The sequence below is a fragment of the Asterias amurensis genome, chromosome 19 (assembly GCF_032118995.1).
Source record: "Asterias amurensis chromosome 19, ASM3211899v1".
NCBI lineage: Eukaryota > Metazoa > Echinodermata > Asteroidea > Forcipulatida > Asteriidae > Asterias > Asterias amurensis.
Window position 1 is genome coordinate 7,268,306 of NC_092666.1, and position 26,041 is coordinate 7,294,346.

The window sequence follows — 26,041 nt, forward strand, 5'->3', positions numbered from 1 at the left end:
AAAAAATAGGCCTACTTACAAGTTTTTGTTTGTATAAAAAAACCTTACTGATTTGTTGAGCCTGAATACTTTCAGATTAGAGGCACAGTTCTCATTGTCACGCTTTTCTTGATATTTTGGACAATTTTGATTTTAAGACTTTCTTGTTTATGAATAATATATGTTTTTTTCCCTGAAAAAAAAAGAAAAAAAAAACCCTGAGAAAACCCCCCCATAAATCTTCGGTAAGACCATTTTAAAAGATCAAGTATTTTACTTGGCGACAACACATAGGGGGTGGGGGCCTACATGTAGCAACGTGAATGGTTTGATCTGTCATAAATGATCATGCAGGTAGACAATCATTGGCGCAAATGTTGTTAGATGCAGTTTAAGAGTTAAAAGCAAAGTAGTTTGCAAGGGTTACAGACCTTCTTTACCAATGGTAAATTTAAGACGATACTAAATCCAACCAAGCATTCAACCCAAGCCATGTTAAGTGTCTACTGACCACAATATGCAGCCTGAAGACGGTGACTCAACCACTGAAATATTCAAACTGACACCGCACTGCATTTAACCTGATTAACTTTCTTTCTGCCGCTGGAAATACTTAGAGAGCTTTTTACTTAGCCAAAAGACTCGTCCAAGACAAAGCTAGTATTTTTTTATATTTCCCAGAGGTGAATGAAATTAATCGAATCAGTTTGATAATGAAGACAGAGTAAGTGATTATTGAAGGGCAGTATTGAAGAAACAATAATCACAAGGATCCCATTAGAGACCTGCTGCCTAAACAGTTATTGTAGAAAACCCCTTTCTGATTTATATGCATCGACCATAGAGTTATATATAAGAACTAGAGGGCGCACTGGCCTATTGAGGAAACAGGCATCGCACGTGGGTGTTTGTGCAGCCTTTTTGTAAGTTGACAAAACAGCATCGAGTAGCGTTCAATAAACACAAACTCCAACGTGTACTTCATATTCAACGCGCGTACAGAATGGCGCGCGCGTGTCTCCTTGTGGTCCCGTCGCGTTTGTGCAAGAAACATCACCAGTGCGCCCTCTAGTTCGTCTGAAATATCAAGATTGACAAGCCAACTTCCCAGACACTGGCCTGTGTAGACCTTTATCACAGTGTGGCCATCTTGATTTTTACTCCATTCCAACTCATTGTATCCAAACTGAGGCTAGACGAAATAATAGTCTGGTGCCACGCGCAATGAATGTTAGCATTCATTATTGTTTTGGGAAACGGGGAACATGACCAAGATGGTGACAGCATGATAAAGGTCTATACTTTACGGAGGCGATCGCCTCCATGCCCTATGGTCATTGCCTTGGTGCCCTTGAAATGCTCCAGTAGAAATTGACAGTTTTCTCATAGGGTGCCCTTTACCAACGAGAAAATGCCTTGGTGCCCTTGCCCTTTCAAAAACGAAGCATAGAGGCCTGCAGTCACATATAAAATATCTACTACTTTGGTTGAGTAGATGTGCCACACAGAGTGACTATAACAACGTGTAATATATACAGGTACATGTATTCAGTACTCCGGAAGGATTAAGTGAAATGGTGTTTTTCTATTCTGCATAGGAATTCATGCATACATGTATAAGTCCGTTTCTTTTTAGAATACCAGAAATACTGATAGAGAGTGTTGACATTGTATGAGTATTTTGGTAAAATGATGTATAGCAGATTCCCCATAAATACCAAGTATTATACAACAACAATACTAAGCCCCACTAAAATCTGAAATGTCTCCACTAAAGGTACCAAGGTTAGATTTTGAAACCTGTCTGAATTTTATGTTGCTATCATAACCGTTCATTCAATTCAAGTTGTGTTTTGAATGGCCAAACTTGTTGTCAAAGGGGTACTTTTTGGAAGGACACAAAACACAATGTCCACAGATTTACATTTAACTCACACAGCTTGAAGATAATGCTGGTAGAAAGCTTCCCTTAAAATATTAAATATTACTTGCTGAGGTGCTGTAGTTTTTGAGAAATGAGTAAAACAATGTCACGAAAAATAATTGTTGTCTTAAGTTCTAGCATGTAAAAACGTATTAACCAGTTATGGTATATTATTATGGTATAAAATCTGTGGACATTTTGAAAAAGTACCCAAATCCTTTAAGTCCCTTTCACACGAGAGCCATTTAGCAAGGGTCCCTTGCTAAATTTGAGCGTGGTTATACAATTTTACCAAAATATACCTTGTGTGAAAGGACAACAATTTGTGTACTGTAGAAGGTCTCTTGTAAAATCTTGTCAAAAAATGGCTACATTTTACAACCATGCTAAAATTTAGCAAGGGACCCCCTGCTAAATTGCTGTCTTGTGAAAGCGCTTTTGGATATGTGACTAAAAACTGAGTCTCCACCTTTGATTTCTTGACTTGAGAGTAAAAATGAAATTCTAAACTTGTACTGAAAATTGTGAAGTCTCTACTTGAACTTGATGACTACTATTCTTGAAGGAAGCTGCATACTATGGTTGCAGCTGTATACTCAGCCAGAGGGCTTGCCGTGTCAAACCTATTCCCAAGACACATTCAATACCACTCATCAACCAATTCTTCTGCTTTCATTCTCTACTACCTGTAGAGAGGTCCTTCTAGGGTTACGTGGATCAAATATCTCTCACCATGGACGTTGTGATCATTATCCCCAAAATGTAGAAAGTAAAACCAAAGTTAAAAAGAAAGCAAAGTAATGAGTGTGTAATGTGGAGGTCAGATATGTGTGTACAATGTAAATAGATCTAGTGAGGATCACATGCCAGGGCAGGACAGCTTTTAGGCGTGGTTTGAAAGAGCATGGAACATAAGTATGTCTGGATCACATTCCTGGGCAGGACAGGTTTTTGCCCTGGTAAAAGAGCAAGGAACATTAGTACTTAAGGATACCATTCCTGGGCAGGACAGGTTGTTTTCCCTGGGAAAAAAAAGCAAGGAACATTAGTACTTCAGGATAACATTCCTGGGCAGGACAGGTTGTTTGCCATGGTAAAAGAGCAAGGAACATTAGTACTTAAGGATAACATTCCTGGGCAGGACAGGTTGTTTGCCCCGCGTAAAAGAGCAAGGAACATTAGTACTTAAGGATAACATTCCTGGGCAGGACAGTTGTTTGCCCCGCGTAAAAGAGCAAGGAACATTAGTACTTAAGGATAACATTCCTGGGCAGGACAGTTGTTTGCCCCGGTAAAAGAGCAAGGGACATTAGTAGTTAAGGATAACATTCCTGGGCAGGACAGGTTGTTTGCCCCGGTAAAAGAGTGAGGAACATTAGTACTTAAGGATAACATTCTTGGGCAGGACAGTTGTTTGCCCCGGTAAAAGAGCAAGGGACATTAGTACTTAAGGATAACATTCCTGGGCAGGACAGGTTGTTTGACCCAGTAAAAGAGCAAGGAACATTAGTACTTAAGGATAACATTCCTGGGCAGGACAGTTTGTTTGTCCCAGTAAAAGAGCAAGGAACGTTAGTACTTAAGAATAACATTCCTGGGCAGGACAGGTTGTTTGCCCTGGTAAAAGAGCAAGGAACATTAGTACTTAAGGATAACATTCCTGGGCAGGACAGGTTGTTGCTTGGTAAAAGAGCAAGGGACATTAGTACTTAAGGATAACATTCCTGGGCAGGACAGGTTGTTTGTCCCAGTAAAAGAGCAAGGGACATTAGTACTTAAGGATAACATTCCTGGGCAGGACAGGTTGTTGCTCGGTAAAAGAGCAAGAAACATTAGTACTTAAGGATAACATTCCTGGGCAGGACAGGTTGTTGCTCGGTAAAAGAGCTAGTAACATTAGTACTTAAGGATCACTTTGCAGGGACAATTAAGTAGGTTTCTCAATAATAATAATATAGAAAACTTACAATGCGCCATGATTGTCACAGGTGACACTCCTGGCAGGAACCCTTACAAAACTAACATCCAGGAAACAATTAAACAAAATAAACAGGAAGAAACAGCCGATTAGAAGAGATGGCTTTTGAGTTTAATCTTGAAAGTATTGAAGGAAATCTCCTGTCTCAGTTTGATGGGGAGTGAAATCCATAGGGAAGGAACCGACCAAGAGAAAGAACGGTTTGTCAGACCATCGAGGAAGACTAAATGTAACACCGTAGCCATCTTTGTAAGGATCGTTTCAGAAACATTGAGTAATCCTCAAACACATCGTGCACAATCAATACATGACCAAAGTATGTAAATGAATGTGGACTAAAAACAAGAAGGGGTGCATAGTGATTCATGGGGTGTTCTTTTTTGCACCTGGTCATATTGAGTACGTGAAGGTATAATGTATGTCTGACTATTCATGGAGTTCTACCTCCATGGACTATTCATGCACATAGGCCTATCTGGGTCCTTGATCCATGCTGTACCTGACTAGATGTACACGTCCACAGCACAGGTAATTCAATGCATGTCAGAATACACCTCGTTTCGTGCAATTTCATTGGTCTAGAACCATCGTGCGTCAAGTCTAAACAATGGAATACATTTTCCTGCCATATCTTTATTTCTTCGCTGCCATATTGTGTCAATTCAATACAAACTGAATGCATTAATTAGCTTTATTTAAGTGATTTAAAGTCACTGTACACTATTGGTAAGTGTTGGAGACTAGTCTTCACAGTTGATGAATCTCAACAATGCATAAAATAACAAAACTCAAAAAAAAAAATTGAGCTCATTCAGTTGACGAAGTTGCAAGATAATAATGGAAGAAAAAACACCCTTGTCACACGAAGTTGTGTGCTTTCAGATGCTTGATTTCGAGACCTACATCTGAGATCTTGAAATCAAATTTATGGAAAATTACTTCTTTGTCGAGAACTATGTTTAGTACTTCAGAGGGAGCTGTTTCTCACAATGTTTTATACTATCAACCTCTCCCCTTTATTTGTAATCAAGAAGATAAATATTTATTTTGAGTAGTTACCAATAGTGTCCACTGCCTTTACATCTTGGAGCAAGCTAATTTCTGTATTTTTGAATACAGCCCAATTTTGTTTTCCCTGGATACATATCCATGATTTGAACGTCACACTGTATGAAAATTTGATGTGTTTGACAATTTATGTAGGCTGTTTGTGTTAGGGCGTTGTTTGTGTGTCGTGCTGACATAGCAGGTGTGAAGAAGACGCAATGAGTAGGACGGATTAGTATGATGGTCTTGTTGCCATGGGTTACGGAGATCTTGGCATTTTAGCAAGGTACTTTGGTTGTACACACTTTGGTACATGTATGTCTGATGATGGTCATACACAAAAGTGCTGTTCACACGACAGCATTTTAACTGGGGTCCCTTGCTTAATTTTAGCATGGTTGTAAAATGTAGCAATGTTTGACCAAGAGAACTTGGACAGTAGACACATTTGTTGTCCTTTCACATGAGGTACATTTTGTAAAATTGTACAACCATGCTGTAATTTAGCAAGGGAACCTCGCTACATTGCTCTTGTGTGAAGAGACTGTCAGTTGCTCTTCACACTAAATCAATATATCAGCAGTGTGCGAGTTGCGTTGGTCAATTTATAAGTAAAAATTATTCCTGATTTTGTTCTGTGCAGCTGTTCGTTATGCTCATAAATTCTTGCCCCCCCCCAACATAAATTCAAAATTTGTTTGTTGGCTTAAAATAAAACCTCTTACATGTATGCTACATGTGTAGCTTGAAATATAGTGTGGGCCTGACAAGTAGACTATGTATAGCAACTAGGACTACGTGTACATGTATGTCAGGGACTATGGCTACAGCTACAACATGAGTAGGGGCGTTAAGTTTGAATTGTTCCCATACACCGATTTGTGTAGAACTATATACTAAGTACTTACGCGAGTCCTGTGAAAAAAATCACATGCATATTACTCAGATGGGATTTGAACCCACAACCCTCTAGAGCAGTGTCTACCAACTAGATTACCGAGATTGCCCGGTAGTTAGAGGCAGTTCGAATCCTATGTTTTGGCAGCGCGGGTACGGCAACAATATAAGAGATGTTAAATTTTATCCCCGATGCAAATGTAACATCTCTTATGCATTGGTCTGTTTCATAAAAGAGCATCTCCTTTCTATAGTAGACCTCCATCTTGGTCATGTTCCTCAGATCAAATAACAATAAAGAATGCTGACAATCATTTTGCAAATAGGAACAGACTGTTTTGTTCTTCCAGCCTCGGTTTGATAATAACATTCATATCAATAGGAGAAATTCAAGATGGCTTCACCATGATATAGCCTAGGTCTATTCCTTATAAGGAATATAATAGTGGCTAGATAGTCTATTCCTGATAAAGAATATAATAGTGGCTAGATAGTCTATTCCTGATAAAGAATATAATGGTTGCTAGATAATTGGTCAATATGTAAAAAAATATAGGTCTCTGGTTTGACAGTAGATCATCAAATAATCCTTGATTCATGTGTTTTGTAACTTTGATTGGATAGAAGATGACGTCATTGAAGTGAGTTACATGTACAGTTTTCCAGGAGACTAAAGTGTAATTGAATTCACTATAATTTACATACTGAATAGGGATGGTTGAAAAATAAATGACAAATCTGAATAGGATTAGTGGTTCTGATTGAAGTCTCCATATAGCATCTGCCATTGAAGGGATAACAATCCAGCACTCAGTATCTGTCAGCTTAAGTGCTATTCACACGGCAGCAATTTAACGGGGATCCCTTGCTTAATTTTAGCATGGTTGTAATACGTATGTCACAAAGTTTGACAAGATTTTGCATGAGAATTTGGACAGGTGAAAACAAATTGTTGTCCTTTCACACAAGGTACACTTTGTTAAATTGTACAGCCATGCTACAATTTAGCAAGGGACCCTTGCTAAATTGCTCTCATGTGAAAGGGGCTTTAGTGTGATCCAGTAGGCTATTCAGTAACTGCAGCTCAATTTGATCACAAATTGAATTGTGAGTTTTGTTTATGGCAGAGTTTGGATTAGAAGAAAGCCTGTTATTGTGATATTTTATAAAGCCTGTATATTATGTTTATTACATGATAATTGGATTGTCTAGACGTGACTGCATATTATAAACAAAGATGTCTGACTGTCTCTTCTTCACTAAGATTCAGATTATAATGCAGTTTCTGCCTATTGTCCTGTGTTGGACGTGTCTTAACCATACGTAGATGCGATAAGCTTATCCAGTGTTCAAAACAGGCTTTGGTTACACCTGTTCATATCATCGGCTTTAAGGTCCTTGTATGTCAAGATAATAGGAAGTTTTCGTTTTAAAAGACGGATGGTTCTGCGACGGTATGTAGTTATCAGCCGAGGTTTTCGTTTTCAGCACAATGTAGATTCATCCCAAGTACTGTTGTTGACATTGGGGGACGATCATCTTCAAAGCCGACGCATGTGCAGATGATGCAAAATGTCATCACTATCGTCGCAGAACCATTCGTCGCAGAACCATTCGTCGCAGAACCATCCATCGCAGAACCATCCATCGTCGAAAACAAAAACTCCCTATATTGCTTGCTGATGTACAGCACATTATGTAGACCTGGGCAAGAAACTCCTCAAATGTTTTCTATTCCAACAAGTGTATCTTATCCAACAGTCTTGAGCGCGTTGGAACAACTTTGGTTGACCACGGTGCTATATAAATTCCCTCTGATTGATTGATTGATTGATTGATTGATTGATTGGCATCGAATGGACAATGACCATGGAGTGATAATGCACATTCCTGAACATTTTGCTCAGGTGTTCTTCATTGCAGCCCTTCATATTTGTCAGTTTTTTGGATCTGTTGAGAATTTGTGCAGACCAGTGCTTTGGAGGACTCGAGTCTGGCTGGTCTCAGACTTGAGACTTGAGACCGGTCTACTCTTGAGTAAATTTTTAGGTGACTTGGACCACAGTCTCTTGGGCCATGGATTCTGGTATGACTTGGCTCAAGACCGGGAAAGGAAAAGAGGGGGGTTAGGAATAGGCAACTTTAGCTACCTTTATTGTCATGCCTTTAACTATTTTTGCTTGTTAATTGATATGTAACACTGGAAATCAATCATAAGTATATCTTGAAAATATGTTTTGACTCAAATTGAAATGCTACAAATAGAGCAAAACGTGTCATGAGTTTCACAGAATTGGATGGAGATGGTCGAAATTGCACACGGAGAAATTCCATATCAGCGTCTTGAGTACCTATATAGGACTTTGACATTACTATTATATCCGTGTCCGTAGCAGGAATGACTTTTACCGCACCCTGTTTTGGGGTTTATTTTTATTTTTTAGAAAAAAACAACGTTTGGTTATGAACTGCAGCAGCCAAATGAACGGTTTTTCATTTGTGTGTCTTTGTAAATCTTGATAGGTATTGAATCCAATTGTAGGAGGTGCCATCAATCATGATATTGTGGTTTTCTCATGTATGATGATCATTGTTAAGCTGGCTTTGTGTTTGGATTAACTTACTGCATGCAACATGCATTCATTTTGTAATACACATCCTACCTTCATTCAAAACGCTGACCCTATACAGTAAAGTTAACCTCATACGATCAAGATATTGTATTTTTTATATGCTACTTTTTATACACTGTTAGTGCGACACAACAAAAACATACATTAGACTTACATTTAATTTAAAGGAACATTACCGAATTGGTTTTGCTAACAAAACAGTTGCTAGCAGTGTAAGCACTTTATGTCATACATAAAGTGACAAACCTGTAAAAGTTTGAGAGCGGTTGGCCATCTGGGTCACAAGAAAATGGTGAAAACCCGAGTACTCATTTTGAATGAAATCGATGCGAAAAACAAATTAATTAAACGTTCACTGAGCGATAAACTCCAAACGCGAAATTAGATTATTTATTTCTCATCAAATATGACTTTTCAGACAAAAATATTTCAAGGGATGTTTTCTATCGTTATTATTAGTTCTTGTAAGTTTGATGTAAATCTGTGATCTTCACGAATTCTTTTCGCAATAATATAATAATAATATCAAGGTCTTATATAGCGCATGTATCTACCAAACAAGGTACTCATGGCGCTGAGTATATACAAACTTCCAGAAAGATAGGTTATTGCAGTGATGGATTCTGAGACCCAATTTTGTAGCACTTATAAGGGTTTACAAGGTGCTACGACGCATGAAGCAGCCACAACCAGGAACACCGGGGCGAACCCCTTCTCTTTTCAAAATTCATATTCAGCTAGCCAATTCTGTAACGTTCCTTTAACACTGGTTCTTCTCAGAACAAGAATTTGGTCTCTTGATTACTTCCTTACAACATGATGCAATGTACCTCAGATGTTTTCTACACGAAAATCTGCATTTGCTGCCTGTGGGAATGGGCAAGAATGGGACATTTGCGTGAATTGTGTGTCGATATGCGCACATTGCAGGCTTTCAGGCCTGTTTGCTTCATTTTGAAAGGGGCAAGGGCACCAAGGCTTTTTCTCCTTTTGGTAAAGGGCACCACCCTATGAGGATATTGTATATTTCTACTATAGCATTTGAAGGGCACCAAGGCAATGATCAGGGGGCACTGAGGCAATCGCCTACGTTGCCTCCGTAAAGTATTAGGCATGGATGCGCAATGACTGTCATTTCAGCACATTTGTGTTAAAAACTCATTAAGCGGATTGTGCTAGATTTTCCAATTCCCTTAAGTGGTTCAAATTATGAACTAAGCATACATTGGCAATTTAGACTGATTCATATATAATTTTTAGTGTCATGCATTTGATCAATCTGTACCCATGAACGCACTCAGTCATTAATGTGTTGAGCTGTCATTAAACACATCCAAAACAGGCGTTTTCTCGTCAAATTGGAATTATCTCTTAAAGCCATTTTCAGATTTGTATTAATTGCTACAATACTTTGAATTCCGTGAAAAAAAGATGAGCATGAGTATTAATTGTGGTTTAATCCATACATTGATGTGTGTTAAGTACTGTATATTCAGTACGTTCCCAAGCTCTTTGAAAAAAAAATCACAGGCAGGCATTTATTTGTAAAGTATTCTTATCTGTAAAGAATTTCTTAATTCGGCCCCTGGCTGCGATGACGTTTTTATCAATAAACCATTTCAACTCAATTACTTGGGTGGGATTCAAACCCACGACCTTAATTGCCTGGTGGCTAGAGGCAAATGGAATCCTATATTTTGGCAGAGCTCGGGAAAGTACAGTGCCAATACACCTTGGTGTATATGGGTAAAACCAAAATTAATATTCTTTATCCACGATGCAAATTTTCATATATTAAACATAAGCTGAGCTACAGGCCCGTATGCTTCGTTTTTGAAAGGGTAGGGGCACCAAGGCATTTTCTCGTTGGCAAAGGGCACCCTATGAGGAAATTGTAAATTTCTACTGTCAGAGCATTTCAAGGGCACCATGGCAATGGCTAGGGGCAACGGAGGCAATCGCCTTCGTTGCCTCCGTGAAGTGTCAGGCCTGGAGCTATGTTTTAGGAATTAATTTTAGCATGCCATGGTTGTAAAATGTAGCAATATCTGATAAGATTTTGCAAAGGAACTTTGACAGTAGAAAAATTACTGTCCTTTCACAGGAAGTACATTTTGTAAAATTTTACAATCATGTTACAATTTAGCACAGGACCCTTGCTAAATTGCTCTTGTGTGAATGGGGTTTTTGACATGCCTATCTGTTGTTTATTATGACCAAGCAGTATTTGATGATGTTGTTGATAAGTATGACTTTGTTTGTTTATTCCTAACAGTGGCTGAAGGATGGTGAAAGATTAGACTTGTTATTAGGAGATACTCATCGCTCTATTCTTACCGCTGGAGAACTGTTCTTCCTTAGAGTCATTCATAGTAAAGGCAACGCCGATGTCGGAACGTATCAATGTTTAGCCTCCAACTATCTGGGCGAAGCCTACAGCAATAACGCAACGTTAGAAGTCACATGTAAGTATACATATGTAACTGTCAAATACAATTGTGTTTCCATGTGAACAATAATATTTTAGACACCTGTGATTTTGTTTTTATTTCATTTTAAATTTTATTTGGCTTGGGATATTGACCCCTTGCACGTGCGTCACACGCGGCAACTGATGCCACGCTCACCATGTTGGTGTTAAATAGGTTTACGTGTAAACGCTGCGTTGCCTAAAATGCGCACTTCACTGAATAACACACATTTACATTGACCACCAAAATGGCGCATGCAAGATTATTCTGATGATGATGTCAGGTGAATTGGGTCAATAGGGGCATATTTTAACGCATTTTATCAAAAACTACAGCACCTCAGCAAGTAACATTTTAATGGAAGCTTTCTACTATCATTATCTTCAAACCCTGTAAGTTTAATGTAAATCTGTGGAACATTGTGTTTTGTGTTCACAACGTACCCAATCCTTTAAGCGTAAAGGGGTTGCTTAATGACCTGCCATTTTTGGTCCCTGCATGTCTGCAGGATGAAGGCTCATCTGTCTGCTACTGCATACAAATTACTCACCAACATCACATTAAGTCATCTCTCTGCAAGGAATATTAAATGAATACGTTTAAAGACACTGTACACTATTGGTAACTGTCAAAGACCAGTCTTCTCACTTGGTGTATCTCAACATATGCATAAAAAAAACAAACCTGTGAAGATTTGAGGTCAATTGGTCATTGAAGTTGGGAGATAATAATAAAAGGAAAAACGCCCTTCTCACACGAAGTTGTGTGCTTTCAGATGCTTGATTTCGAGACCTCAAATTCTAAATCTGAGGTCTCGAAATCAAATTCGTGAAAAATTACTTCTTTCTCGAAAACTACGTCACTTCAGAGGTAGCTGTTTCTCACAATGTTTTATACTATCAACCTCTCCCCATTACTCGTTACCAAGTAAGGTTTTATGCTAATAGTTATTTTGAGTAATTACCAATAGTGTCCACTGCCTTTAAAACAGTCTAGATTGTAGGATGGAGGGAAACATGCACCAGGGAAGAAGTTCAAAGAGATGCAGTACGTGGAATGAAGCTTGTTGGAATGCAATGGTTCACTGTTGTTTCATTGCACTGGTCCAAAGTAGTTTGATTCGATGAATTAGTACTTTTTTCTACAAAGTTATGGCTCAAACAATGGGTGCTCTAAGCTGGTTACAACAGTAATTTCTCACTCAAATATTAAAATGCCCTTTTAAGGCATCTGAAAGCAAAAAAAAAAAGTGCAACAAGGGTGTTTTCTTTCATTATTCTCTTGCAACTTCTATAACCAATTGAGTCAAAATTTTCACTGATTAGTCATTTTATGCTGTTATAACTTCTACGTGTATGTTGGGAGAAAAAATTGAAGAAAAAACACCCTTGTCGCACAAGTTGTTTGCTTTCAGACTCGAGACCTCAGCTGAGGTCTCAAACTCAATTAAAATATTTTAGTGAGAAAATACTTCTTTCTCAAGAACTTTGTTACTTCATAGGGAGTCATTTCTCGCAATGTGTTATACTATCAATAGCTCTCCATTGCTCGTTACCAAGTGAGTTTTTATAATTACCAATAGTGTCCAGTGCCTTAGTCCCATACTGTAATGTTAAGAAGGCATGAAGTGGACATTGTTCTCTCGCAACTTCAACGACCAATTGAGTCAAAACTTTAACAAATTTGTTATGTTATACAGATGTTGGGAAGCCCAAGTGAGAATACTGGTCTTTGACAATTACCAAAGGTGTCCGGTGCCGTTAACATTAGGGAATACTGGTTGACCTCAATGCTCTAATAACAGATAGGCTAGCAAATAGCAAGTTCTCTTTGCTGGCTAGCTCGTCAGTGTTTACAGTTAGACCCCAGTTATATAAATTGATCAGTTATTATATAGCAGCAGCTTTAAGTGGGAAAAGCAGGTCCGTACTGTAATGTGTAGAAGGCTCTAACTGGACATCCTGCTGATCATTAATATGGTCCATTACTAGCCTGCCTATCATCAATGGTAGAAGCTGTGCCTGACAATCTCAATCAATTGGCAGTTTTGCCTTGAGACAACACTGACTCCCTTGTGTAATGTCCTTCCACATAACTCCAATTAATCAGTCTCTCTAGCTGTAGATTAAGCACACACTCTCCTACTTTCTTGTGTGGAGAGTGGAGAGACATTTCTCGTGGGAACCTCTCTACCTAAGTTCAATACTCATAGTCCTGCAGAAGCAGTCAGCAAATATTGCCCGGCTTTGACATTCTGTGCATATTGGGGTATATTTGTTTTTAAAATAAAAAACAAAATAGCGGTTATAACTTATTATTGTGTTTTTGTTCCATTATAATTATTTTGAATCAAAATCTGCTTTAAAGCCATTGGAACCTTTTGGGTAAACAGTATTATCCAAGGCCCACATTTCGTGTATCACAACTTAAATATAAAATAACAAACCTGTGAATATTTAGGCTCAATCAGTCACCGGAGTCGGGGGAAAATAACGGGAAAACCCAACCTTGTTTCCGCACGTTTTGCCGTGTCATGACATGTGTTAGAAATAAATCTGTAGTTCTCGATATCGAGAATAGATATTTTTTAAATATAATCTAAAGATGGGGTCAATGCATATGGGCAATTCCAAGCAAACATGGACATGACACCAAAAAATCAAGTTTTTGTCACAACTTTCTTTCCACTTGGAAGTTATAGCTAACATATGAAACCAATTTATTTTTAGTTGTTGACAAGGAATGAACCCAATTTTGCCAAATAAGAACTCAGCTTGGGCCCCATGTAGGCGTGTCTAAATTAAATGGAAAACTGTAATGCGACTGACCGTAATGCGACTGACCATGGTTTTGCTATGTATATCTGAAAGTTCAGGTTGCTGACCATTTATAAGTTGTTGGATACTCATGTTTAAGAGTTGTGTGTTACATATAGTAACACGTTCGCAAGCTTTTTGGTTGAGGAAATTTTTGAATTATGAAAAGTGTGTTTTTAACCATGTCCTTTTTGTGTAATGCAACTGACCGCTTTTTACAACGTTATAACATCCAGAGTACAAAGCCCACAACATTTATAATGTCATCAATCCAAAGCCTTGGGTGTCAAGTACAAATTAGTCTGTAAACTTAGTGGAAAGAATATCTCACATCATAGAACTACTAGCACCAAGATCAAGAAATGTCACAGAAAAGTGTAATGGGACTTACCATGGAATTGCCCGTAAGGTCTATGGGTTGGATGGTTTAAGAATGGCTTCCACATGTATACAAGTAGATCGTCATTTTAAGGAATAACAGATTAGAATGTGTTCATACGGAAAGAATTAGACATGCTTAGAGATAGGTGTCAAATCACTACCAAACAAATCTATCAAACTCGCCCACTAAATCTAACATTGATTACTTTCCTAACGAAAGATATGACAAGTGTATGGTATACCTTGGCTATGTGAGGCCATGAATGCAATGTGGTTTGATCAAACAGCTCCCCTTGATTCAATCAGGGATCAAGCATTTCATCAATAAGCCAGCAATCTATGTCACATGCTAACCTATCTCTCTCAGACTTAATCAATTCTAGTCTTCGCTAAGTCTTATTTTAATCATTTTAATTCAATGGCGTGTCGTTTCCACCGGTGGATATACCTTGGTACCTTCTGTAGTCCCAATAGTCTTGATATATAAATGTCAGATGAGTTGAGACATTAATGAGTTATTGATTACAGCATGATCCACCATCAACAAACACATTCAACTTCCCTGTTCATGGTTTTCCCCTTTCCCCATAACTGGAAAAAATTCATCCCAAGCTCTGGTTGGAAAGATGTCCTTAGTTTGCTGTTCATTATTATCATTATGGTCGTTCAGGGGGTAGTTACTTTATAGCACATTATAAACAAGAAAGTTTTGCTGGTTACTAAACATGTTTATGTTACTTTCTTATAAATACAACTCTACATGTACATGTGCCCAGTGCCTATATTTTCCACTTCATAGAAAAAAAACATTGAGTATTTGAAAAATACCCAAAAGAAAAATAGTTAGTGTACCATTTTAGCATATAGCACAAGAATTACTTATTGTTTCCTATACCCGCACATGTGAACATGTTGTATACAACTCTAAATGTGTAGGCCTATACACTATATGTGCATATATTTTCCACTTCATAAAATGCATCGTGTATTTGAAAAAATACCCAAATGAAAAAAGGAGGAAAAAAAAAATCAGTAAAGAACATTTTATACCTCGAGGCAAATGTTCTGGAATATTCTCAAGGATTTCTTGCATTACCAACAAATCAATATCAATTTCATTCCGGTTATGTTAGACTTTTTGAAGGATGTGAGTGCAGCAAGGGAATCATTTTGAAGAATGTTTGTTGATGTGTTTATTGGGGTGTTGGTGTGTTTGTTTGTTTGTTTGTTTGTTTGTTTTTATTTCCATTGGTGAAACACCCTTGTCGCACAAGTTGTGTGTTTTTAGATACCTTGAATTCGTGACCTCAACTGAGGTCTGTTATTATTTTCAAATATGTAGTGGGAAATTACTTTTTTCTTAAAAACAATGTTACTTCAGAAGAAGCCGTTTTTCAATTTGGTTTAAACTATGAACAGCTCTCCATTGCACATTACCAAGTTAATTTTTATGCCAACAATTATTTTGAGGAACTATTTAAATGTCCAGCCGTCGATTTCACCAAACTCTTCCTAACTTATGTAGGATTAATCTTAGAACTTAGGACGGGTTCAGTTCCGTATCCAAATACGGAGGACGAATTGAACCCATCCTAAGTTAAGACGGGTTACCCGTCCTAACTCGAGTTAGGATTAATCCCAGGGATTCGTGAAATCGGCCGCAGTGCCTTTAGTGTAAAGTTCAAACTAAGTTCTTGTAAGAATTGTGTACTTTTTAATGTGGATGTATGAGGGTGCTATCGTGCACACTAAGTTGCCATGCATTCATGAATAGACACATAACTTATAGAGCGTTCCTACATGTAGTTCCTTGGGCAAGTAACTTACAAATAAGTAAATGAATCCTCGTAACGTAACGCTGTGTTTGTCACACGCAGATATTCGGGAAGAGTTTCGACTTGAGCCCTCACCAGCCCAGGCAATTGCCGGAGAGCCAGTGGTGTTAGAGTGTCAGCCCCCTCGAGGCTATCCAGAGCCTGTAGTCAGCTGGAGTAAAGACGGTCAAGATGTGAATACAGATGGAGATAGAGTCAAGGTGCTACAAGATGGCAACCTCATGATATCACAGGTACAAATTATCACCAAGTCAAATTTGTTTTACTCAAATAAGCTGTTTTGAATAATGTCTGGTACAATGATGTGCTTGATCATAAGTCACATGACTAGGGGCAAGCCTTTGCGTTGATACATAAAAACAGTGAACATCCATTCACAATTGATGTGTGCATGGCAAAATGGTACCAGGGTTTGCCCAGGGCTTGCCCCAAACCATTTGACATAGCAGCTGGCTCTACGGTCTGAGGAATTCAAACGTAAGCGGTACATTGTGTCTAAGCAAGTCATTGTAAGAGACATAATTCAAATCTAACTAGCAAACGACTTTATGGTATCATGGATTAAGTACTAAAGTCTGCATTCTCCATAGGTGCACAAAAAAAGACATAGGCCAACACGTTCTCACAACATTGGTTGCGTTCCATTTGGCTTCCCTGGGTCGACCCTGCAGTGCTCACTTGAGTGAGCCCCTGACAAGAGCTAATTGATGATGGCGATGGCATGCACATCGGGTCACCCCCAAGTGACCCACTCCCAAAGCAGGGCACTGGGGGCTGACCCGGGTGAGCCCCGTCAAAGCTATTGGAACGTACCTGGGCAGACCGGGGTCGACCCAGGGAAGCTAAACGAACTCGCCCATTGTCTTTAGCTAAAACATTCATAAGTGCTTACTTGGTGTATATATATCCACCATTACAATTCAAACAGATAAGTAATGCCTTTTGTTTCAACATAGAGTAAGGACAGAGATTTCAACAATACGTTATTTGCATTAATTTAAATAAAATAATAAATTCTTGGAGTGCACTAATGTATATGATATTGATGTGTGTTTAGTCCCGTGCGAGTGATGCCGGTGACTATGTTTGTACAGCCAGCAATCAGATGGGATCTAGGAGTACTGATCCAGTCTATCTGACAGTCAAAGGTAGGTCATAGTCTTAGAGTTATACATCAAAACTAGAGGGCGCTTTGGTGATGCTGCCTTTGGTGAAGGAGACACGCGCGCCATTTTTAAAGAATGTTGTTCGCGCGTTGAATAAGTTTTTTAAAGGTTAATTTCCAAAATGTTCCCCTTTTTTTTATTGCTTTTTTATGTCTTATTTACATACCTAATGGGATTGCTCCTTTGGAAAGTGATTTGGTTCGCTTTTGGGCAATCCCTTGGCTTCTTTTTGCTTTTTGTTTTTGATATACTCCTATTGTATATATTATAACTTTCTATTGTATATTGTTAATTTCTTTAATTGCTTGTCATTTTATCGCTTTATTTTTTGTTGCTGATTTTAAACTTATTTTTTATATCTTGTTAATTTTGCTGATTATCTATATTTTAAATGTTTCTCTGTATTAGCGCCATGGAGCATTGTTTTCGATGGATATGGCGCTATATAAATTTTTTACTAATATAATTATATTTCTTGTTATTGTTGCCGTATGTTTTTGATGTTTCAGAATTTACTGAACGAATATAAAAAATAACAAATCAACTAAATAAATATTATGGATAAATTGGATGACTCAATAATAAATTATTTCTTATTTTCTTTGTAGCTCCACCAACATTCCTAAGTCCATTGCAGGATGCAGTGATAGCACCAGGAAATACCGTTATCATTCGATGTGAGATTATCGGTGATCCTACACCAACAGTAACATGGACCAAACAAGGCAGTGAGCTACCTCATGACAGGTCAGTCTAGAGTCACTAATATAATAACCATTATAAGGGCTGTGTCTAATAGGTTTGCACTGGCTATGGATGTGACAGTCTTACATCCATTTCAGACTGGCGCTCCAGAGTCGCGCTGAATTAAGTTCTGAATTCAGTACATGAAAAGTTTGACGTCTGAAACAGTTAGGAGCGACTGGATGCACTTGAAACGACCCTGGGGCGCCTTGATTTCAGACGTTGATCTTGTCATGAGCCGAGCCAATGTAAAAGTTATGTGAAGTTCACTGTCTGAAACAAAAAGCTATTTGGGTCGACCTAGAGTCGCTCTTAATCTATTTGGTTCGCAGCGACTATACGAATGTTGACGTCACATTTACTCAACGCATAATTCACAGCAGTTGAGTTGTGCTCAACTCTCTTGCAAATATCGCTGCGAAAACAGATTTGTGGCGTCAAATTCAAGTCAAACTCGAGTCGCATTCGCAGGAAGCACGAACCGGGCTTAAGCCGGAGCCCAAGCTGAGGTGTGAGAAAGGCCTCAGATGTTTTCTTACTGAGACTCTATTGAGTGATTTGAAATGCCTGTTTTGTTTCTTTGATTCAGATCCAACATACAAGATGACAATTCACTGAGAATTCGTCAAGTGAGTGAGTTGGATGGAGGTGACTATGTGTGTTCAGCTGTCAATAGTTATGGCAGTGTGGAGGAGGAAATGACATTAACAGTCAGTGGTAAGTGCATCAACCTGGGATGTTTTTCCTCCGCTTTAAAGCCATTGGACCCTTTCGGTTCAGAAAAAAAAAAAAAAGTTCACAGATTTACACATAACTTACAGGGTTTACAGAAGGCAATGGTGAAAGACTTCTCTTGAAATATTATTCCATGAAATGCTTTACTTTTTGAGAAAACAGCAAAACAATATAAACTCTCGTTAACGGATTTATTTTAAACACATGTCATGACACGGCGAAACGAGCGGAAACAAGGGTGGGTTTTTCCGTTGTTTTCTCCCGACTCCGATGACCGATTGAGCCTTAATTTTCACAGGTTTGTTATTTGATGTAGAAGTCGTGGTACACATAGTGTGGGCCTTGGACAACACTGTTTACCGAAAGGGTACAATGGCTTTAAAACAGAAATAGTTTTTTTTTGTCCCCCCAATTTTTTTTTTTCCAAGATCGAATTTTCAAAGAACTGGAGATAAAACCATATACATGTATTAACGCCCCAGATTGCAGAGTAAGGCTCATCCACCTAAAGATAAATGTTAATAATTGGGCTTCGTGCTTGGAAGTTTTTGAGTTTGCATGCTTTCGCGCAGAACCGTTTAAGCTAAAAATAAATAAGACAAGTAATGATGAGGTAAGTGTATTGTCATTAAATATCAAAGATATAAAAAAAAAAGCAGAGTAAAAATTAGTTATGGAAAACCTAATTTTTGTCCCGGATTTTCTATTTTATGATTGTTATCGAGTTTTGGCAAGATATGCTGTCAAGTTGTTGCTGTTTTATTTTATTTTAAAGATAATATATTCTGAAGTTAAAAATACTTCATAAAATTGTACTGGAGTAAAAACAGTAACAGCGATATTATTTCAGGAAGGTTTGACAACGTCATAACTTTAAGAAATGTTTCATTGTTTCTAATAAATTGCCTATAAGCACAAGAAGTATGAATTTGCACTTCTGTCTTTATCTTTACAGTGATACCTACATTCACCCAAACTCCAGTGGACAGAACTGTTGAGTTGAACCAGATGGCGACTTTTCAATGTCAGGCTACTGGAAGTCCCCCTCCAACAATCTACTGGAAGAAGAAAGGCAGTCAGGTAAAAAGAACTGGAGTAAACAATGCAACAGTAATATTAACATGTATTATACAACTACATTGTATTATAACTGTGATCTGGGCTCAATTTCATAGCGCTGCTCAGCGATAAGCAAATTTTTGTGCTTACTGTAGCAGATTTTTTTTGCTAAGATGTAAATGTAAGTAGGATTTGAAACTTTGCATGGTGGAAATACAATATAAGCTTGGGCGATATCGATTTATTTTATTCACGATATATCGCCGACAATGTATATCGCGATATTCGATATAATCGCGATTAATGAAATTTGACATCATCAGTCTTAAAACTCCAAGTGAAAGTTGTAGAAGAGACAGTGCTAGCATTATAGAGGTGTTCTAATGACCTATTCATCTGGTTTTACTCCAAACCTACATGTATGGGGTGCAAGATGTATCAGCTAGCAAATACAAATCCATCCAATATCGAAATCGTGTCCAAATTAATACCGCGATATTCAATAATATTGTGATATCAACCAAGCTTAATACGATATAGAAAGGTTATGTGGTAACACCATATAATGACTATCTCTATATAAGTTGGGGTGGTTCTGAAAAGAACCATTGGTTTAAACTTGACGTTTCGATCAGTATGCTCTGATTGTCTTCTGGAGATCCCACGGAGTACACTATATATGGAAAGGTTTGCGGTAACACCATGTAATGACTATCTCTTAATGAGTTGGGGTGGTTCTGAAAAGAACCGTTGGTTTCAACTCGACGTTTCAATCAGTGTGCTCTGATTGTCTTCTGGAAAAAAGGTGTAAATGTATTTCAATGGTTAGCAAGCAAGTTAGGCAGCCATTTTGCGCGGTAAGCACCAAGAGGTTAGCATGCCTGTACGTGCGCTTTTGGTAAAGCAGGGCTATAAAATGAAAATGGTACAATAAGCACAAAATTGACCGCTAAGCAGTGCTATGAAATCGGGACAATGTGACAGCTCGGTCAATGTCATATTGATGCACTATCTAGGAAAGAGCAAACTAAGTTTAGAAATAGCTTTAAACTTGTAAATGTGTGCAAGAAACTGTTCCTACTAAAACATTGTTGAATACTACCAAGTTGATAATTTGCGCACACTCAGATACTAGAAAAATACCCTTACACAAAGTCCATAATATATAAAATGTAAGGTTGATAATGCCTTGATGCATGAACTTGCAAAGAGTACGAAATGTATTACAAAGGCATTGCTGGGTGGTTGTATTTCTTTGGGATTTTTTTTTTTTTTTTTTAAACAAGATATGGAATGTTGCATGTTATCCTTTCTTTGCCTTAGTACATTTTCTTGTGTGGCGGTTTAATCCTCATTTTGATTAGGAAATAGGTTACCGCAGTTGTTGATGTTGATTTGAGTGAATTGGGTGTGCTTTAAAGCTGCCCTAGGGAGTTAGTGAACTTTTCATGGTGGATTGAAGGGTACATGGCAGGCCAATGACTTTACACTCAGGCAATTGGAAGTGGTAGATGATGTTGTGTATAGTGCCAGGGATTGTTTGATTACCCCTACTGGAAGAGGTCATACAACCACAGTGCTTAAAGGGACACGTTGCCTTGGATCGTTGCCTTGGATCGTTGCCTTGGATCAGGTGAGTTGGTCCATGAAGATGGTTTAAAACAGTTATAAAATGCATATGGTTAGAAAGATGTTTTTAAAAGTAGAATATAATGATCCACACAAACATGCCTTGAAATTGCGTGGTTTTCCTTATACATCGTGAATTATCATGGCACGCCATTTTGTGGAGTCAAGTTTTTTGAGTCCATAAAATGGGCGACTGTGTTAGTTCGCAAAGTAAAAGGAAAACCATGCAATTTCCAGGCTTCTTTTGTGGATCATTATTTTCTACTTGTAACATATCTTTCTATAACCATATCGATTTCATAACAAACAGTTTCAAATGCTTTTCATGGACCAACTCAACCGAGCCAAGGCAACATGTCCCTTTAAAGGAATTGGACACCTTTGGTATTTGTTAAGGAACAGTCTTCTCAACTGGTGTATCTCAACATAAATATGTTAGCATAAAATAACAAACCTGTGAAAATTTGAACTTAAATGCAGATGCTTGAATTCGAGACTTCAGCTGAGGTCTCGAATTCAATTCAAATATTTGAGTGAGAAATTACTTCTTCCTCTAAAAACTACGTTACTTCAAGAGGGAGCCGTTTCTCACAATGATTTATACTATCAACAGCTCTCCATTGCTCATTACCAAGTAACTTTTTGTATGACAACATTTATTTTGAGTAATTACCGATAGTGTACGGTGCCTTTAAATCTCCAACTTGCAATGATGACAGATGCTAGTAGTAGCCCATGGGTTATTCAGATCTCTCCTTGAGTCGATACCTCTCTACTTAATTTCAAGATTCTAGTCCTAAGACTTAAGTGTGTTCCAATATGTGGATGGAAAGGTTTAAAGGGACACGTTGCCTTGGGTCAAGCGAGTTGGTTTATGAAAAGCATTTGTAAATGATGGTTTTGAAATGCATATAGCTAGGAAGATGTTTCAAAGTAGAATACAATGATCCACACAAATATGTCTTGCAGGGTTTTCCTTTTACTTTGTGAACTTAAACAAACGGCCATTTTGTGGAGTCAAACAAAAATGCGTGGCATAATAATTCTTGATGTAAAAGGAAAACCATCCAAATGCAATTGGCATGTTTGTGTGGATCGTTACATTCTACTTTTAAAACATCTTTCTAACCATTTGCATTTCATAACAAACGGTGTAAAACGCTTTTCATATACCAACTCGCATGATCCAAGGCAACGTGTTCCTTTAAGGTGCATCTAGTGTGTAGGTGCATGAATAATGTGCCATTGAGTTTAATAGGATTGTTTGATATTGCTTGGAGGGATGCACTGTGCAAACATATTGTTGGTACACCTACTTGTGTTCGTCTGTCCTTGTTGTCCCTTGTCTTTGTAGGTCTTATATTTAGTGTTAAGGCCCGGTCCCACTGCAGCGATAACGAGAACGATAACGATAACGACGCCAAGAGAACGCACTCTATGGGTTGAATGAGCCTCTGCTAAGGGCAATTCAACCAATAGAATGCGTTCTCTTTGCATTGTGAGCGTTATCGTTTTGGTTATCGCTGCAGTGTGACTCGGCCTTAAGTCGGGCAATATATTTGGGGTACAAAAGCCCTTCTGACTTAATTTTGTTGCCTATCGTTTATAACTGTCACTGTTAATATCATAATACACAATGTACAATGTATTTTATAATGTGAGGGTATTACCAAAAAAAGGAAGAGAAAAACCCAAAAAACAAACCCCACAAACATATTGGGTTAAACATGATTGTCATTGCTTTTGTTTGTTCACTAACATACATGTAGAGCAAAATGGATGGTGAGCAGTTAAACTCAAATGACATTTTATTTTATCCAGGGCCGAATTTCATAGAGCTGCTAAGCACAAAAATTTGCTTAGCATGAAATTTCTTCCTTGATAAAAACAGGATTACTAACCCAAATTCCATTTGTTGCAAATTGCTTGTTACTGGTATTCAGCTATTGTTTGCTAATATTCTGAAAATCAAGTGGAAATTTGGTTGGTAATCTTGTTTTTATCAAGGCAAAATTTTCATGCTAAGCAAATTTTTGTGCTTAGCAACTCTATGCTCATTTCATAAAGCATGTAAGCAGCCGTTTTGTGCTTATGGAGCGTCCCTTAGCAGAATTTCTATTTCAGAAAGCTGTTTACCGTAAGCAAATGTAAATGGTGGCTAACCCGCGGTAAGCACATGAGCAACGTACAAATGCAAATCCATGGTGAATGTGCATGCTTGCCTAGAAATGTTCTTTGTGCATTGTATAATTGTGTTTTTTTGTGTATCTGCCTGTTGTTACATGTACTTTTGATGTTTGTGGTGCTTTCTCAAACTTGTGCGTGCAATGCAATTTTGTCTTTTTGGAGATCATTAAAGTTTTCTTATGTCTTATGTTCTTATGTCTTGTGTAGATTCATTACAAACTAAAGTAGATAGTTCAAATTAAAAAAATACTGTCTTTCCAGACTGAAAGATACATGTAGCATGAAGTGCGACAAAACACAGCTCAAATTATGTTATCTTTCAATTTACAAAAACATTTTCTAGTTTAGTAAAATTACTTTAGTAACACAATTTATTGTTAGCTGAGTGAACTGTTATTGTACTTGATAATGTTGCAAGCACTTTGGTATTATTATTATAATTATTATTATAATGGAGTGATTTGCTTGTGTATAGGATGAGCTGGTGTTTACTGGATTGCAAAGTGGACGTCTCTCCGTGACGCAAGATGGAGAGCTACAAATAAGACACGTTACTCAAGATGATGAGGGGTACTACATCTGCTCTGCCGATAGTGGATCAGGCTCAAACAAAGCAGAGGCTTTCTTAAGGGTCATAGGTCAGTCAAATATTTATTTCATTAATTCAGCAGTCTGTGGAGTTTTGTCATGAGGATTTGGACGGCACTGGGCATACTATACAGTGCTTATATCACATACAGTGTTATTTTGTGTTAAATACATTGTTCTTGGTTTGTGCACATGCTGAGAACGACGTAATCAATGGCAAGTTACCTGGCAAGTCTGCTGCCACCTAGCATTCCGAAGTCTCCCAATGCATAAGTGAACCATTCTTTTGCATTATTTCAGTAGCTAAGTGCAAATTAAACAATGATACATTGGATAAAATCTCTAACCTGTTTCTTTATTGGTCGGGAAAAAAAAAATGTTGTAACCGAGTTGAATTTGTTTTGTACTTGACAGCTTCAGTGAGTCAGCCTCCACCCATCATACGCTACGGTCCCAGCAATCAAACATTGATAGTTGGTACTGTAGCTTTATTAACATGTGAAACAGCCGGCAACCCTGCTCCGAGTGTACGATGGACTAAAGATGGTGCACCACTACAAGCTGACAGTAATTCAAGGTAAGGCTGTGTGTCCGAAACAACCCCTTCAACTGCAGCTAGGGCTAGATTGTGCGTGAAGACTGGCAGACGCCCTGATCTAGCCGAAGCTGTAGCCGAAGTAGCCATTTTGGACACGGCTTGACTAACCCTGTGCAGTGGTTTCAGCTAATAGTTTGCAATACAAATCAGGAGTGTCACTGAGTGACAGACATGAGCGTACCTTAAGTTGGTGCGCACTCGAACTTGCTCCAAGTTAAAAGAATTTGTACGACTAATAATAATACTAATAGTGGCTTTTTATATATCACGCATGTTTGTCACTCAGTGACGCCCCTGGCGCTGTAACATACAGTATTTACTGCAAGATGTGGGACTACGTAGGAACTATGAGACCTAATCCTTTTATAGCACCATGTAATGTTTTATAAGGTGCTGTGGGGCAATTTGCTGCTGATTAAGCAATGTCTTAAAATAAAAGGTGATGATTTATCTAGACTGCTACTTTAGAGTAAAACCATTGGTTTACACAGACTTATTTGACTTACATATTGATGGATCCTGTATTGATTCTTTTCATGTAGATTCACTGTACTCGATACTGGGCGTCTTCAGATTTCAGGATTAAGTATAAATGACTCTGGATTGTATAGCTGTGTAGCCAGCAACGATAGCGGTCAAACTAGCTGGACGGCTAGTCTACGAGTCATAGGTAAGAACACTAGGATTAATCTTATCTCAAGTTAGGACGAGTAACTAGTGAAAAAATATCACATGCTTATTACTCGAATGGGAGTCGAACCTACGACCCTTGCAATTCTAGAGCAATGTCTTACCAGCTAGACTACCGAGATTGCCCGGTACTGTAGCTAGAGGCAAAACATAGGATTTGAACTGCCTCTAGCTACCGGGCAATCTCGGTAGTCTAGTTGGTATGACACTGCTCTAGAATTGCAAGGGTCGTGGGTTCATATCCCACGCAAGTAATATGCCTGTGATATTTTTTTCACAGGACTCGGGGAAAGTACTGAGTATACAGTGCTATGTAGGAACACAAATCTGTGCATGGGTAAAAACAAAAATTAATATTCTTTATCCCCGATGCAAATTTAACATCTATTATAACATTATTAATGTTTTTCTTCCTGTAGAGCGACATCAAGCGTCTGATATTCCTGTATTACAGGCGCCTAACACCCATGAGTTACCTGCCGCACCTAGTCAGCCAGTAGGTAGTAACATCACCAGGACATCACTAAGCTTGAGATGGCAAGCTCCTGGTCGAACTAGTCCTCCATTATCTCCTGTTACTCACTATAGATTGGAATACTTCAGTCATGAGGTAGCACCAGGTCAGTAATATTACAGGCATGTGAGACTTCTGCGTTTACGTGGAAGTCCGTTGTTTTCTCTTTA

At 38.2% G+C, this 26,041-nt stretch overlaps 1 protein-coding gene across 6 annotated transcripts in view; it reads left to right on the plus strand.

The window, feature by feature from the left end:
• The window catches only part of LOC139951264 (roundabout homolog 2-like), a 127,106-nt gene that overhangs the window by 75,242 nt on the left and 25,823 nt on the right, over positions 1 to 26,041 (plus strand). For all 6 annotated transcript variants that reach the window (XM_071950060.1, XM_071950061.1, XM_071950062.1 and 3 more), the window contains 10 exons: positions 10,734 to 10,923; positions 16,004 to 16,194; positions 17,019 to 17,109; positions 17,736 to 17,874; positions 18,461 to 18,588; positions 19,562 to 19,686; positions 23,957 to 24,119; positions 24,484 to 24,646; positions 25,210 to 25,337; positions 25,777 to 25,977. In XM_071950060.1, the coding sequence (XP_071806161.1) occupies positions 10,734 to 10,923; positions 16,004 to 16,194; positions 17,019 to 17,109; positions 17,736 to 17,874; positions 18,461 to 18,588; positions 19,562 to 19,686; positions 23,957 to 24,119; positions 24,484 to 24,646; positions 25,210 to 25,337; positions 25,777 to 25,977 (1,519 nt within the window). The remainder of the gene's footprint in view (positions 1 to 10,733; positions 10,924 to 16,003; positions 16,195 to 17,018; positions 17,110 to 17,735; positions 17,875 to 18,460; positions 18,589 to 19,561; positions 19,687 to 23,956; positions 24,120 to 24,483; positions 24,647 to 25,209; positions 25,338 to 25,776; positions 25,978 to 26,041) is intronic.